General features: G+C 40.1%; 1 protein-coding gene across 1 annotated transcript in view; it reads left to right on the top strand.

Moving 5' to 3' along the window:
• The first annotated feature begins 422 nt into the window (after positions 1-422).
• Nr6a1 (nuclear receptor subfamily 6 group A member 1) overlaps positions 423-17,149 on the top strand; it is a 172,851-nt gene continuing 156,124 nt past the window's right edge. Inside the window, exon 1 of the mRNA XM_040735591.1 lies at positions 423-657. Within this exon, the coding sequence (XP_040591525.1) occupies positions 558-657 (100 nt within the window). The 5' untranslated portion in view covers positions 423-557. The remainder of the gene's footprint in view (positions 658-17,149) is intronic.

Here is a 17,149-nt window from a genome sequence, read left to right as displayed (position 1 = left end):
TGGGCTTGGCTGCACGTGCTCGCCGGGCTCCAGGCGGGCCCGCCTCCTTGGAAAGGCCCACTGTTAGCACGGGGAGGCAGCCGGAATTACAGGGCCCTCTGGATACGGACAAGTTACAGCAGGGAGAGGATCGTGACGTAGCCACCTATATACACGTAAGTTGTGTATATCAGAAGTTCTAATGGAGTTCGGAGTAATGGTATGTTTTGGTTCTCTTTCCTCTTGACTGCCTTTTTAATCTCACCCCTTCAATTGGTAGCGCCCCGCGGGAGGGGCCAGCCTCGCCAGGAGGACTACAATTCCTAGCATGCCCCGCGGGCACGTGCGTGGCACCAGCGCGTGACGTCGGGGGAGGGAGCTGGCCAGTGCTGAGGGGGCGCGGCGCGGAGGGGCGCGGAGCCGGGAGGCTCGCGGGCCCAGAGCGCGCGGCGGCGGCGGCCGGGAGCCCGCCGGCCCCTGACAGCCCCGTCGCCCCCGGTGGACGACGACGACGACGACTGCGAGGGCGCGAGCCATGGCGGAGCAGCGAAGCCTGCGGGGGCCCTGAGCGCCGCCGCATGGAGCGGGACGAACGGCCGCTTAGCGGAGGGGGAGGCGGCGGGGGCTCGGCGGGGTTCCTGGAGCCGCCCGCCGCGCTCCCTCCGCCGCCGCGCAACGGTGGGTGAAGGGCCTTCGGAGCCCCGGCGGTCCCGACGCCCGCGACCCCCCTTTCCCTCGGCCGACTCTGGCTGCGGGACTCCACCCCGGGCTCGCACTCTCTACGCAGGGTCCCGGGTCCCCTCCCCCCCGTCCCGTCCCGTCCACGGCAGTGCTTGCTCCTCCCCTGGGGGGGGCTGGTTTTTGGAGCACCCTGTTCCTCCACCTGGGGGCTCGCAGATGCCACACCTCGGCACCCTGCACCTATCCCGGGGCGTTTTCCTCAGGAAGCCCCACGCTTCCTCCCAGCCCCGCGAGCCTCCGCCCCTGCTTCTCAGACCCTAATGGTGGCCCTCCTCGGACCTCGGTGCCCACTCCTGTCCCCTGGCCTCCTTTAGCCCAGGCCCCCTCTCCCAGGCCACGACTTTATGCTGGATCCATCAGGTCTCCAGCGCGATGCCGGGGCTCGAGGTACACCTGCCTTTTCCCGGCGTTCGCCGGACGCTTTCCTTCGGGGAGCAGAGAATTCCTCACCTGGCCCGGCGGCTTGGGTCCCCTTGTCCCTACCCTGTCCTCAGGTTCCTCCGGGTTGGCTCCCTCCCCCCGCGCAGTGTTTTATTTGTTTCTGTTTGATATTTTCCCCCTCGGTGTTTGCAGCGGAATGTTTTTATTGGTAACGTGTAAGGAGCTTTTGTGAGGTCGTAAAAGGTGAACTTTTGAACTTGGAAAGCGCCCTGGAGCAATTAGTGCAGGCGATAGCCCCGGGAGGCCTGCATTACAAAGGGTGCTCGTTACGGCAGGCAAACGCTCCCGCGGCAAACCCGATTTATTTATTTATTTGCCCTGCCTCCCACCTTTCACATCTCCTCATTTCCGAATAAAGGGCAGGCTCTCTTGAGATCCGTGCCTCCTCCCCTCTCTGCGCCATAAACGCGCAATTCTCTGGAAGATCTAGGACCCGAACAGTGTCTAACAAGTAACAGATTTCAGATTGAATGCAAACACCGGGGACATTTAGGAGGCACTAAAAATTAATTGCTTTAGTAAGAAGTTTTTCAAATCAGGACCGGCCTGGCAGGTGTGGGGAAAGCAACCCTAAAGTCACTGAGGCACTCAGTTGTGGAATGAATGAATGAATGAATGAATGAATGAATGGGGAGCCACAGAAGAGAAATCTTGTTGAATTTGTTTCTTCATAAGTTTATTAATTCGTGAAACATTGTTCATTCAGTAGATCTTTAGTTTCTTCCTTTTTTTTAACCAGCCAAGAGGAAAAAAACCCTGTTTAGAAGAGAGCCTGGTTAATTTGATATGATCAAATGTTGATGTTTTCAAAGTTTTAAAGAAGTGTATGATGTGTGGGATATCTAGGTGGCCGGGCATCCGGTGGGGGAACTGATTCTGAATGTGACTATGTTTTGGATCAATAAAATCCCACATCACAAAGGGGAAGGAAGAAATACAGTTAGAGCAGAAAGGGACAGTGTCTAGAAGAACAAGCATGATTTCTTTAATGTGTTTGACGTTTTAAAAGTTAATTTATGCAGAGATTTAGTTTGGTGTTAGCCTGTGAATGTTATAATTTTTTTTTTTACCTAAAACTTGCCTTGCAGGTTTTTAAGTTCAATTTCCAGATCTATCAGATATCCCTGTTAGTGTAGTTTCAAAATGCCTTCCTGTTTGCAAATAGTTCCTGGTCCCACCTGTGCTTACTATTAGATGACAGATTTTATTGCAATCATCACTTTCAGTTCACTTAAGAATATTATTGTAAGGGAAGCCAGAGAACAATGCATTTTTATTAATTATTCATTGGAACATTTAAAGAACTGAGTGGCAATTTTATCTCAGTCAGATTACTTGTTAATACTCATCTTTTCCTCAACTGATCAGAACTATTTAAAAGAAACTTAAACAGTATATGTTAAGCTAAAAGTGTCTTTAACATTTCACCCCAGTCCAAGTTAGTGATACAAAAATATTCTTTTTTGTCGAAAACATAATGGAAACATTTCACAGCTTAATTGGTTCAAAAGAAAATAGGAAATTTTTGTAGCATAGTTTGTTTTTCAGAATAAAAATTAGTGTTTTGTGTGTGTAGTGTTTTACAGCTTATGTTACTAACTACCCAAAAAGTACCCAGGAGAATTTTCAAAATATAAAATAAAGTTTGCCTTTGGGATAGAGGACTTTTTTTTCTTCCTTCCTAATGACTATTTTTCTCCAAAGATAAATGAGATTGATTTTTGAGGAGAAAAGCACTCCTTTAACTTTTCATCCTGGTGACATTTCCATTTTTCCTGAAGTCATTATCTAGAGAGAAGGTCTTTGGTTTGTGTTAAGAAGTCCATTGATGCTGAATTTACAGTTCTCCAGATGTTTTTATGATTCCATCAGAACAGAGTAGCTAGCCTTTTGATGCACCATCACCCTTCCAGGAATCCCTTGTGCTGACTCTGCTATATTCAGCTGTTGGCTTGTGGTTTTCATAACAAACAAACTCATTTAGTTGTAATAGTGATTGCTCCCTTTTGGGATTTCAAAGGGAGATGAATGCTTTGAGGGAGCATTTGTTCATTTTATTTCAAGAGAGTGAGGGAATAGATTTTTTAGGAGCATTTGTTCATTATGTTTCAAGAGAGTGAGGGAATAGACTTTTTTAAAAATATAAAGCAAAAAGACTATAGCCATTATAAGGAATTAAGAGCATAATTTCACATTATTACCCCTCGGAAGAAATGAGCTCACTAAATACCGTGGATGCTCCCCCACATGACTTTACCATCAAAATGCTTAACAGGGTTTCTCTGTGTAGCCTTTCTGTCCTGGAACTCAATTTGTAAACCAGGGTAGCCTTGAATTCACAGAGATTTGCCTGTCTCTGCTTCCCCAGTGCTGGGACTAAAAGGGCATGCCACCATATCTGGCTTAAAATGCTTGCTTCTTAAATTACCAAGTAATTTACATCATAAATTTAACTTTTTACTTCTGTGACTTGAAAACTTAATTTTGAATCAACTGAGAATGTTCTAGTTTTCTTAAGGAGAAATCTGAGGTGTTAAATAACCAAATTTCTAGTCCCTGATGTACTGTTTGCTGAGCACTCTTCATTTTTAGAGTTTGAGCATAGCATACCTAATATGAAATTCATTCTACCTTTTGTAGCAGGAATTGTATGCTTGTACAAGTACATGAAAAGGTGTTAGAAGGGAAGTTAGTGAAAAGATATGCAGATTTTCAAAACTGTACTCATACATATTAATATTTCCTGATTTCTCATATCCCTCCCCGCCTGGGGTTGTGGGGCAAAGGTAGAATTCTAGGTTAAAACGTAACAACTGTAGGACAGTTGGTAAAATATCTTTTAAATAGAAGAAAATGACTTATTTTACGTGTAAAAACCATATTATAGTCCTCTTGTTTATGAAAAGGGATCAGAATCAGAGAAAACTGTGTACAGATAAATAGGCTTCCATTTCAAGAAGGAAGCAGTTTTAAACAGCAGATAGTTTTCTAATGTGCCCATATGGGTAGTGGTGTAACATAACCAATTCTTTTCAAACAGATAAGTTATGAAGCAAAAGTGTTTGCTTTCAAACTTTTGTATTCTTGAGGTCAACTTAAAAATTCAAGAAAATTTTTTCTTATTACGTGTTTTCCTGGTATAGGTAATTCCTTGAATATTTATGGACATCTGTTTGATAAGCAAGTTTCAGAGATGCTGGAATTATTAAGTTGTAAGGTGGCTTGGTACTGAGCCAGAGAATTCTGTTTTGGATATTGAGGCTTTTGTAGGTGAAGTTTTGGATTCATCTTTATCTTAATTGTACATTTTAGAAATATCTTTGGATGTAACTTTGTTGTACAATATTCCTAAAATCAACCCCAGTCTTTCTGTTTCCCAGTGTTTACAGCATAGTTCAGGTGTTAGACTGTAAGTTATGGGAAATTAACAAAACAAAACAACACCTAACCCTGTAACCTTGTGAGATAGCCATTGTTTAGAAACAAGTAGGCATAATTTATTTAAATGAGATATTTGATTCTGTTCTCATGACCTGTTAAACAGCACTCTTTCAAGAGCCATTTCTGAAGAGAACAGATTAGTTTTCCTGTGGGCTACAATTTAAATTATTTTAATCAGCCTTTTTTAGTATTCTCAGCAACTCTAATTAACAGTGATTTAGCTCGGGAGGGACGAGGATTTCCTCAGCTGGCTGCTGGGATCTGAATTGCTTTTTTCCCCACCCCCAGCTGCACAGACTCGTTTGATCCCCATGCTACCATGGTTGTCATTTGAGAAAGCAAATTGAGAGAAAATAAGTTGGGAAAATAGACTACTTTGAGCTTCATTTCCATTTTTGAATTTTTTTCTTAAATTATAGGAAAAATTGGATTTCAATCTTTTATCATGTTGGAAGCAAGCTGAATTTACTATTATGTCTAAGAGAAAACTCCAAGATTTCCTTAAAAATACAGGTTTTAAGATTTTCAAACGTTAACCTTTGCAATGGAAACATTTTTATTCAAGATATTTGTGGTTTTTCTGTAGCATTATGAAATTCCAGATTAAGAAATTATGAATTCTTAAGTTTCATACAAGTAAATGGTATGATTTTGTTTTATGAGTTAATTTAGAAAAGTTTCTTCAAAAATGATATCCTTGCATTTCGAAAAAATGTCTTTGTATTCTGATTGCAAATTCTGAGTCCTTAAATTTGTTTACAGCAGTGAAGCTGTTCAACCCTGAACCACAGATGGCAGTAGTAGTGTATTTTTACTTTGAAGTTGGTGTCAATTCTATGGACACTGTTAATAAGTCAGCTGGCAGGTGTAATGTTTCCAAAACCGGTTTCCTGGGCAGCATCGTGTATTGTACTCCAGAAAACAAATCCCAGTATTTGATTTAGAGATACACTCTATGGGTGTGTGCCAGAATAGGACTTCTCACTGTCAGCAAGATTTTGTTTTTAGGTTGGTGATGGTAATCAAAAGAATTGTTTGAATAATAAACTATAATACATTGGATCTGTGGTTGCAGTGTGTTTGTGACAAATGTGTGTAACAGATGCTTGAACTACTATTTTCATTAGAAACAATGAATTCATTAAATATACTTGAGGATAATTTTGAGGGAGAGACACAATTAAGTTCCTCATGTGGTATTCCTTAGCTACTTAATTTTCGACTCCTTTCATTTGAGAGAACCATGGAATTTTAGATCTCTCTAAAAAGCATTTCATATTTTTTTTTTTTGTTTTTTGTTTTTTTTTTTTGGTTTTTCGAGATAGGGTTTCTCTGTAGCTTTGGAGGCTGTCCTGGAACTCACTTTGTAGACCAGGCTGGCCTCGAACTCACAGAGATCCGCCTGCCTCTGCTTCCCGAGTGCTGGGATTAAAGGCGTGCGCCACCAACGCCCGGCATTTCAGATGTTTTTTTTTAATCCAGCTTGCTTCCAACATGATAAAAGACTGAAATCTAATTATTCCTATAATTTAAGAACAAAAATTTAAACATGCAAATGAAGCTCAAAGTAGGATCAACAATTTGTTATTGCAGTGCTAAGATTTCCATGTTCTTTATTTTTCTTCCAAAAGACTAAAGTTGAACTTCCCTTGATATTTTGCCTATGTTTCCTTGACATTATCTAATAAAGATTTTTGAAAGAGTTCAGTAACATCTATTTCAAAATAAATGAGAGATTGGCTCAATGTGGAGAACTAGTTTCACCAGTTTTCATCTAAAAGCCTCTAATCCATGTGTCTTTTCAGTCTTGAAGCATATCACCCTGGAATTAAGAGTTTCAGTTTGACTGTTTTTGATAATAATGCATAGTCTACTGGATCAAATACAGCTAGTTGCCTTCTACAGTTTATTTCAGAGAAGAAAGGTCTTGAATCCTACTGTGTAATTTTAATGTATTCTAAATAATGTTGTTAAAAAGTAATGAGGCTGTACTTATTCATCGTTCTTGATCAGTTATTACTAAATTGTTTTAGACTTACTCTCTTCCAACATACTGAGTCTTTAAATTTAGTTTGCATCTAAACCAGTGTCTTTCAAAATGAAGTTCACAGACCTCTGGGGGTCCCTGAGATTCTTTCAGGATGTTTTCCAGGTCAAAACTTGCCTATTTATATCTATCTATGTAATGTTTTTCAAGGGTTTCTTTGTGTAGTCCTGGCTGTCTTGGAACTCGCTCTGTAAACCAAGCTGGCCTCGAACTCAGAGATCCATCTTTCTGCCTCTGCCTTCTGAGTGCTGGGATTAAAGGCCTGTGCCTAGTTTAATGGGATTTTTAAAGTCTTTGACCTGCTACTATGACCTTCACAGCTTCTCAATACTGAAAACTTTTTGATGAGATAGATGATGATATTAAAAGTATGTTTTTTTGTATTGTATGATAAAGTATGCTTATCATTTACAGGGTCTATGTAACTAAGTGATACATTATTTTCCAAAACATGTGTAGGTGTGCTATTTGAAAATAACTGCCTGGCTGGGCATAGTGTTTCCTGTCATGATAGCACTCATGAAGTTGAAGCAGGAGGATTATGACTTACAAGTCTCTTTGTTAGACGTTATCACAAGAAAATAAGATCTACTCAGAAATGCAACTTAATGTACCTGAGTGCACATATTTTACTGATATGTTTTTAATTTTTGCAGTGCTGGGGATTGGAACTAGGGCCATTTTGTAGTTGGTTAGGCAAGCACTCTACAACTGAACTACAGCCCCCGACCAGTGATAAGGTTTTAGATTCTACCTTGAACTAACCTTTAAGAAACTACCACTTCTGAATTTTAGTATGACATAAAAGAAAAACACCTTTTTTAAAGAGCAAGTATTGTTTTTTCCGGTTATAATTTATGAAGCCAGATATTCTGCCTATACGTTAGTCTACTTAAATGTGTGTCACAACAGAGTGGTGAAGAGAATCTATCTAAGCCAAATATCGAAGAGTTTTGTAAAATGGTGCTATTCTTTCAAGTGTATATTTTATTGGAAATTTATTTGTTAATATGTAACATGTAATGAGTTACTAATTACTTTTAAGTGAGCAATAGTTTAAAAAATTTCATTTAATAGATAAATTCATATAATACCAGGTCTCTGGGGTTTCCAATAATTTTTCAGAATGTAAGAAGGGTTCTTAGAGCATACAAACCAAAATATGGGAGACCCTTGATACAAGTGAACATACTTAATGTATAAGAAAATGGTGACTTTACCTCTATTACTAGTATTGTGTGTGTTTTCCTCCTTTCTCCTTCCTCTCTCTTTGTCTCCCCCCCAGCATTTCCCCCCTCCCATTTTTTTTCTGAGAGTCTTGCTATATTGTAGCCTAAGGTGCCTTCAAGCACTGTCTCAAGCACTGACTTAGATTCTTCTTTTCTGTAATTATTATTCTTTTACTGGAAATGAATACATACGATTTTGTTTTCTCTGTTTGAAACTAAATGAAATGTGTCAGTTTGCTCTCACTGAGCTCTGATAAGCCTTTTGTTTCTGCTATATGAATCCTACTCTTGGCTGCTGTGTTGAATTGGGCAGCAGCTTTCCAACAGCTCCATTTTTCTGCAAGAAGTATATACTTAACAGTTGTGTGAACCAAATCTAGTAACAAACACAGCATGATTCTTTGCAACAGAATTGTAGAATACTCATAAGGGATGCAAATTACATTAAAAAAAAAAAAAGAATAGCATGCCTGCTTGGGAACCCACACACCAGTTTGACTTATGTGACCCTTACTTAGCCTTTTTTCCAATGTTATATGATCGACTTGACTATGAAACTAACAATCCTATGGGGCTAGTTAGATGGCTCAGCAGTTAAGAGCAATTGTTGCTCTTCCAGAGGATCAGAGTTTGGTTCCTGGTACAAGTTGAGGCTGCTCACAATTGCCAGTAACTCCAGCTCCAGGGGTTCAAATTTCTTCTGACCATGGGCATCTGCACCCCCACACAAACATACATACACATGCACATAGTTACAAATAAAATAATTTAACAAAGAGCTTGTTTTATTTACATAGGCAAATCTGTTTTTAGGGTCCTTTTTAAAGTTGTGATTTGGCAATGCCATTTTGTAGATTGGTTTATTTTCAACCTGGTTGTTACTGAGATAGTAATGAAGTGTGAATAGGAGAAACACATCCTCCTGGGGCCTAGGAGTATCCTTTCTTAATGTGAATAACATTTTAGTGTAAGCAGGTCACTATGTTAAAGGTTAGGGATTTAGCTGGGCTGTGGTGGTGCACGCCTTTAATCCCAGCACTCCAGTAGGCCAGCCTGGTCTACAGAACTAGTTCAGGACAGCTAAGACTACACAGAGGAATTTGGTCTTGAAAAAGAGTTAGGGATTTATTCCTTACCTTGGGTAGCTGCTATCTAGAATTTATTCTTTAGAACTTGTTGGCTGAAACAATGTCACATAAAGATGTGAATAACAATTGGGAGTTACTGCATCAGAACCTAGTTTGAGTGGATGAGAATGTTATTTAAGTATTTGGGGTTCTGCCCTAAGAGTTCACATCTGTTACAAACGTGTTCCATGAAATTTACAGCTTAGTTATAAGAAAATTATAAGCTTATCTTTTGATCTTAATGCCTGGATTTCATGTTTCTGATAAAGTCTTTGAACAAACTCTTTAGTTGAGTCAAATGATTTTAGCCCAGTTGTTGAAGCCTATTCTTTTTTTCTTCCGTGTTGATACTGTATCATTTAAATCTGACTTGTTCTTTCAGTTCTTCCACCAAGATGCCTTTTCAACAGGATAATAAACCACCTGGGGGAACCCCCTACTGACATCCATTTAGAGGCTTTGTTTTTTGGAAATGCTGTTAGTTGCACTAGCCCGGGAGGAAGGATTTTTGTTAACTGGTGTGAGAGGCAAAGACTGGAGCCGTGGCTTCTAACCTTCCTAATGCTGCTGCAATGCTTTAAAACAATATTTATGTTGTGGTGAGCCCCCAACCTTAAAATTATTTTCGTTGCTACTTCATTATGAATGAGAATGTGGATTCTGTGTTTTCTGATGGTCTTAGGCGACTCCTGTGAAAAGGTCATTCAAGCCCTGGAGGGGTTGTGACCCACAGAAACGCTGGACTGGAGTGTAACTCAAAGATCCTGGCTATGTAAATTTGTCATGACTGTTCTCTGAATTTCAGTATCCCCTTTTAATAACAGCTAGCTTGTAGTGTTTATATACTACTTTAAACCACTTCCGTATACTAACTTACTTTATCCTCACAAGCTCTGCAGAGTTAGAAACTGAGGCCTGGGCCTAAGGAGGTAGCTCTTGCCTCCTAAGACTGAGGACCCTGGAAACTGCTCCTGCAAGTGGTCCCTCTCATGTCCACACACATGCCCATGTACAGTACACCGTAATTGTTAAAGAAAAAAAGAAAAAAACTGACGTGCACAGAGATTAAGCCCCCCCACTCCATTTCACAACAACAGTACCAATAATTTCATTTTTAGGTTAAATATTGCCTTCTGTATTCTAATGGCTCTGAAATTGCCTAATGGTATATTAGGATTAGGACAAGGTCGTGCCAAGCATAATATTTACCCCAAAACAAACAGAATGCAGGTTACTTATATTCGTTGAGAAAGTTCAGAGTCTAGGTCCTATAGATGAGAGTCACAAAGATCTACTCTGATTTGCAAGCAACTATTTTTTCTTCTTTGCATGGTAGAAGATAATGATGTCAATAAAGGAACAATTCCTGCTGAGTCAGAGGGGGAGCACTTAGGAAAGAAGGGAGTTTTGAGCTGCTGTTTCATGAATGTTGAATGAAGGAAAAAAGAGCCGGTTGGAAAGCTCAGTCTTTTGCTGCTATCAGTCCTCTGCTGGTAGTTAGAAACAGTCTAAAAAATAGAAGAGAGGGAAATTCAGAAATTTTGGGTCAGCGGTGTTTTAACAAGTGTATTGAAGCTAAAGTTCAATGAGCCCTCCTGAAACTAGAACAAAATTTAGGAATTTTGTTCTTATAATTTAAAAAAAGACTAGATATCTCAGATTAAGGTGAAATGGCCAATAAGCTTCTGACTGTGCTCTTGACTGAATTTGAGAATGCAAACTTTCATTTCTGGTACACAAAAGCTGGTTATAATGAAAAGGGAGGTCCAGTGCAAGGAGATTGATCTGGACCTTTGCAAATGGAAATATAAAAGCTAGTTGCTTAAGGCTTGTAGAATACAGAGGATGATTTCCTAACAGAGAAAAATAGTTAAAAAAAATGATAGCCGCTGTGGATCATAAATTACAAAAGCAATGTACTTTGAGCCGGAAAATGACTCTAGAGAAGGCCAACCACATCCAAGGTGGTGTGAGAGGGTTCTGATTCTTACTGTCTCAAAGGGATGTATGTATGTATGTCTCTATGGCACACCTACAAAGTAAGACTCAATTCACTACTCCAGGAAGGATTTTCCAGCTTTTTGGTGGCAATGGATTGGATAGAACAGGAAGCTGAGATTTAGGAAGCTCTGCCTAAGTCAAGTCCTCACATCCCAGTCTCAGAGGATAGGATTTCAGATACTATTTAATCATTCTTACATTTACATTGTTCTGTTTTTGTGTTAGGAGGCCTGGTTTCTATAGTCTGCATGGTCATGCTGTTTATGTGTAAATTCATTTGTAAGTCAACTTTCTGTTTACAATTTAAGTGCTAATGTTAGGATAATTTACACTGAGTGTAAACTTGAGAGAAATTCAAGTTTTTTTTTTTAAAATAGGATCACTTTTCTTTCCATTTTTAACCTGTTTCTGCCATACTTCTCTTTTGTGAGTTTCATTCACTAAGCCAAGTCCATAGTTAATTTCAGAGTTTTCCCTCATTACTTTTAAAGGGATTTTTTTTTTTTTACTGTAAAACTCAGATTGAGAAGAGTGCCACCTTCTGAAGATCAAATGCCTTGCATTTGAGAACATCGATTCAATTAAGGAAAATTGCAAAACAGAAGGGAAACCTTAAATGCAACCGAAGTGTGAAAGGGGAGCCCAGCAGGAAAGGGAGGCAGTGCCATGGGGGAGGGGCAGGCTGCAGAGTGCAGCCCAGAGCTGCATTTGAAATACTCATCAATCATTTTACTGGCACCAGGAAGCCAATCAGCCTTTAAAGAAGAGAGCTTTAATCAGTCATCTAATGTGGGAAAGTAAAATTGTTTCCCCCCCAAATATTCCCTTTCTTACTGATAAATTAAATCTCAAAGATAGTTGGGCTGCGTGATAATCAAGATTCAATTGATTACTACTGTGATAAAGTTAATTTTGCATTTGAAGTTAAAACGTTCTGTCTGCTGTAAGCCTTTTCAAAAATATTCCACATAAGTTTGCTTTTCCATTAATTAGAATTTATGGGTAACCTGTAAATATTGTCGATTTATTCTCAAACTTCTGGTTGGAGAAAATCTAGTTTTGTAAATGTCTGAGTCGTGTTGTGGAAATGCTTCCATATAGACACAAGTGGGAGGGCTTTGGTAGCTTGTATTTAGGCTTTAAGTAGTGATTTCTGAACTTGTGACTTGGCTGGTTGGGTTTTAGGTATGAGCTCCTTAACAGTTTGCTGTTAAGTTGAAAATACATAGTCACTGTGGAAACTGCAGAGGGAACTGCCAGTAATCCTATTTCCAAGCAACTGTTAGTAACTTTTTCTTCAAGCTCTAGGATTTTTGTTTTGTTTTGCCTCTTCTTGTGAACAAATGGTAAAACTCTTCTGCTTTTTATTTTATATTTTCTTAGTGTTATAAATGTCATTCATTCAGCATGAGTTTATTTGAAAGTTTAGCTGACTTTGTGATATTTAGATAGTTAATAGCTTTTTACTCTTGAAACAATATCACCTATAATATATGTGCTTTGTTTTAATCTTGGCTTTTGATTGGAGGCCATTCTTGAATTAGGAAGATTGACCTCATTGTTCTTTCACCAGTAATTAATTAACTTAATTTATTCTGAGATACCTCTGCTAACTAGGGTTGCAGTACTAATTCTTTAAAAAGAAATAATTATGCCACAGATAGCATCGAGACATTGCTAGGCTATTTGCTTTGTTATTTTTATTTTCTTGACAGATGAAGTAATTTCTAACATATAAAATTTTGTTTTCTTTTGAGAGAGGGAGAGGTATGCATGCATGTTTGTATGTGTGTGGTGCAGGTGTGTGCCTGAAGGTCAGAGGTTGATTCCTAAATAAATCTCCACTTTATTTGCTGAGGCAGGGTCGTCTTTCATTCAGAGATTTCGTCTAACTAGGCAGCTGGGATTACAGAAGGGCTGGCCTTGGGTATTGTGTTGTGAATTTTGGTTCTCACATACGCATGGCAAATGCTCTTTCCACTGAACCATCTCCCCAGCCCTACTTTCTCTTCTTGAATCTTCCAGATTCTAGCACTGGTTTTCTCCTTTGTTTACAACTCCCACCCCAGGTTTTCCATCCTGGGTAGAGTCAGTCGTGCTTGCAGATCCTTCTGCTGTTGTGGTCTTTCTTCTCAGGATCGTTGTTGAATGGAAGACAAAAACCACTTTTCTAGTTGTTTTCCACTATTTCTAAAGGGTGGTGTGTGTTTGAATACAGTTAATATCATCTTCCACAGTCCTCAGCATGTCTTGAGACCTACAGCTGAGTAGGATTGGCACATGGAGGGAGAAATTAAATGATTTTCTTTGGAAATGAGCATATTTCTTTTTGTAGGTTACTGAATAATTTGCTGATCCTGCCGGGAGTTTTATGGTGAGAGGGCTTAAATTATTTCAAAATAATTTGAAAGGTACTTACAACATTTTTTTGTTTGTTTTGAGACAGGGTATCTGGCTTCAAACAATCCCAAATGCTGGTATTTAAGGGATGTGTTACCACCCCTAATGCACTTAGAAATTTTTATAGGGATGGCTTCAGAATAACATTTTGGGATCCTAGTTATCTATACATTTTTAATCAGAGGTAAATTAAAGTCTAGGAGTATTGTCACTTTTAAAGTGAGCACCAATGCTTGAAGAGCATTCCTTAGCTGCTTTTTGCCTGTTACTGGTTAGCAGAGCTTGAAGTTTGCCAGTAGTTTAAAAAATTTTTTTATAATACTTTTCTAATAGGAAAGTGAATAAGCCATCTGCTGTTTCCCTTAACTGTATGGAGTGGAGTGTTCGCTCTTCAAAATCTCTTTTGGTAATTAAAAGCCTTGAAATGACCTTGAATCTAACTGAACTATAAAAGCTGTCCAGTTAATTTTATAGCTTTTGTTGATTTTAAAAGAGATTAGGTAGACTCTCTTCTGTTTGCTTCCACATTAATTGTAGCCCTGGGTGAACACTGAAATAATTACTAAGAGATAGATAACTCACGTGCAAGACAGAAGCTCACAATGGGCTACAGAAATGTCATTTACTTGTTGAACATTTAAAAGGTGTACTTGAAAGAATTTAAAGTATGGTGACATTTTACAGAGTGTCACTTTGTGCTCTTCAGATTTGTTGAAAAGATCTGTCTTTGCCATGTTAACATCAAAGAAATTTTTTAACTCAGTGGGGAGTCAGAAGAAATATTCCAATGTTTGAGAAGTAACAAGTATCATAGGAAAGACCAGGGACTTTATTTTATGACTATACCTAGGCAGTGTAAAACCCTGACATTTACAAAGTTTCAGGAGCTAAGATGTGCAAGCTCAGTGACTGAGTATGTGGTTAGTGTCTGTGAGGCCAGCACTACATCTACACCCTCCCAAACTTCTAAGGTATATGAATAATTCACTTTTTTTTGATAGGCATGGTAGCACATTCTTGCAGTCCCAATACTAACAAGACAAGAGTTCCAGGCCAGCTTGGGCAACATAGTGAGACCTTGTCTGTCTGTCTGTCTGTCTGTCTGTCTGTCTGCCTGCCTGCCTGCCTGTCTGTCTGTCTGTCTGTCTCTTAGATTTTAGGGTTATTTTAATTTTTACTTCCTTGTTGTTTTGAGACATGGTCTTGATATATAGTCCAGACTGGCTTCTGACTTTTTTTGTTTTTTTTGATTTTTTTTTTTGTTGTTCTTATTTTTTGAGACAGGGTTTCTCTGTAGCTTTAGAGTTTGTCCTGGAACTGGCTTTGTAGACCAGGCTGACCTATGAAGAAGAATTGTTATAATACAGTTTGTATGATAAAACTCGAGGGGGACCTTGCGAGGGTGACTGAGGCGGAGAGACAAACACACCAGGCAGACAGCTTCAGTGAGAGGTTTTATTAGAAAGAGGATGGAGGGGGAAGGAAAGAGAAAAGAAGTAAAGAGATACAGAGACACAGAGGCAGACAGGAAAGTCCTGTCTGCCCCAGGGGAGCCTTGGGGAAGAGAGCGGAAAGAGCAGAGAGAGATCATAAGTGGGTAGAGGTCTTTCTTGTAAAGGGGTCCTTTGCACCTCTGTGCAGACTAGCACTCATGGCTGACCAGAGTACTGCCTGAGTGCATTCTGCCAGGTGACAGGGGCAGGCCAGCATAATGCCTGCATCCTTACAACAGTAAATTTATAAATTAACTGTACTGAAGATCTGGCCCTATGATGAGCTAACTTGAAATTACCTTGTGGATGGGTTTGGGAGGAATGAAACCATATATGGGGAGTGGTAGGACTACACTAGGTACTCAGTGTTCTTTTTGTCTCTTCCCCTTCCCTTTTCTCTTCCTCCTGTCCCGTCCCCCCTCTCAGGTCCACTTTTTCCTCCTCCTTTGTGCTCTTCCTTTCCCACTCTTTTTGAGGTATTCTGGAAGCACTTCTACTCAAGGTTCAAATCCACACAAGGGTTTTCTCACTGTGGGATCTAATACAGTAAAAGATCATGAAGTGATGGAGACTGGTTTGTGGACCATCCAGACTAGAAGTTCTGAACCTGTGGGTCTCAACCCCTTTGTGGGGGATGAGGGGGTAGCGGGGTGTCTCCTGATCCTTTCACCAAGGTCGCCTAAGACCATCAGAAAACACACTTACATTAGATTGATAACAGTAACAAAAATAATTTTCTGGTTGGGGGTCACCACAACATCAGGAACTGTATTAAAGGTTACAGCTTTAAGAAGGTTGAGAACCACTGAGCTAGACTCTTTTATTGAATTTGCCCAAATGAAATACTGAGAGAGGGATGCCAGGGTGTGTGTGTGTGTGTGTGTGTGTGTGTGTGTGTGTGTGTGTGTGTGTGTGTGTGTGTGTGTGTGTGTGTTGGGTGCCAGGGCGTGTGTGTAGAAGTTGGACAGCTTAATGGTATCCATCTCTCCTTCCACTACATGGTTCCTGAGAGTCTGAACACAAATACCCTTGCCCACTGAAGGATCTCCAGCTCAAAAGCATCTTCTAGCTTGGACTTCTGCTTGTAGAATTGCCTTTCCTTCCTACCCTATCCTTTGGGACCAGATTTCTCCATGATTTAAGATACATGCCACTTTATCCCCCAGTCACTTGTGTGTAACTAGAATTACGAGTCTTGGGAGATCAGGCTACAGCTTTAGCAGCAAAGTAAGGTCTCTAGAGGTTCCTACTGGAGCCTCCACTCAATTAAAGCACATGCCCCTTCCTTTACTACACAGGAAGCTTGGCTTCCCCATGCCCCATTCAAAGCTTTTCCCTGGAGTTTCTGTAAGTACTCTCTGACCATATCCTTAATAAAGGAAGGAATAGGTAGGTATTGGATACTGAGGACCCAGGCATTGACTATATTAACTCATGCAATCCTTTCTACATTTTCCAGGCTGTCCTGGAACTCACAGATCCACCTGCCTCTGCCTCCTGAATGCCGGAATTAGAGTTCTCCACAACTGCTTGGCTTAAGTATTGAATAGTAATCATTAAAAACCACAACCTTTTTTTTTTAACATTTATCTGTTTTCTGTCTTTCATTACTTATTTTTATGTGTTTTGCCTGTGTGTATTCCTGTGTAAGGGTGTCAGGTCCCCTAGAACTGTAGTAACAGACAGTTGTGAGGTGCAATGTGAGTGCTAGGAGTTAGTTGAACCCGGGTCCTCTGGAAGAGGACTTACTGCTCTTAACCACTGAGCTACCTCTCCAGCCCATGTTTATCTATTTATTATGTGTGTGTGTGTGTATATGCATGCATGAATCCATGTCATAATCTTTGTGGGGAAGTCAGAGGACAACTTTTTTTTTTTTTTTTATATTCAAGACAGTGTTTCTCTGGCTTTGGAAGCTGTCCTGGAACTAGTTCTTGTAGACCAGGCTGGTCTCGAACTCACAGAGATCTGCCTGTCTCGGCCTTCCAAGTGCTGGGATTAAAGGAGTGTGCCACCACTGCCCAGCCCGAGGGCAACTCTTGAGAGAAGGTTCTCTGTATTATGTAAAACAAAACTTTTATTAGACAAGTTTCTGCTGGCTTAGAATTCAGTATGTAGACAGGTTGGCTTCAAACTTAGAGATGTGCCCATTGTAATAGTTTTCTCTGTCTTAACCAGCCAGCTTCCAAATAATGACACAGAGACTTATTATGAAAGCTTGGCCTACAGCATAGGCTTTTCCTCAACTAC

The sequence above is a fragment of the Mesocricetus auratus genome, unplaced genomic scaffold (assembly GCF_017639785.1).
Source record: "Mesocricetus auratus isolate SY011 unplaced genomic scaffold, BCM_Maur_2.0 Super-Scaffold_100047, whole genome shotgun sequence".
NCBI lineage: Eukaryota > Metazoa > Chordata > Mammalia > Rodentia > Cricetidae > Mesocricetus > Mesocricetus auratus.
This window is presented reverse-complemented; position numbering and strand designations above follow the sequence as displayed.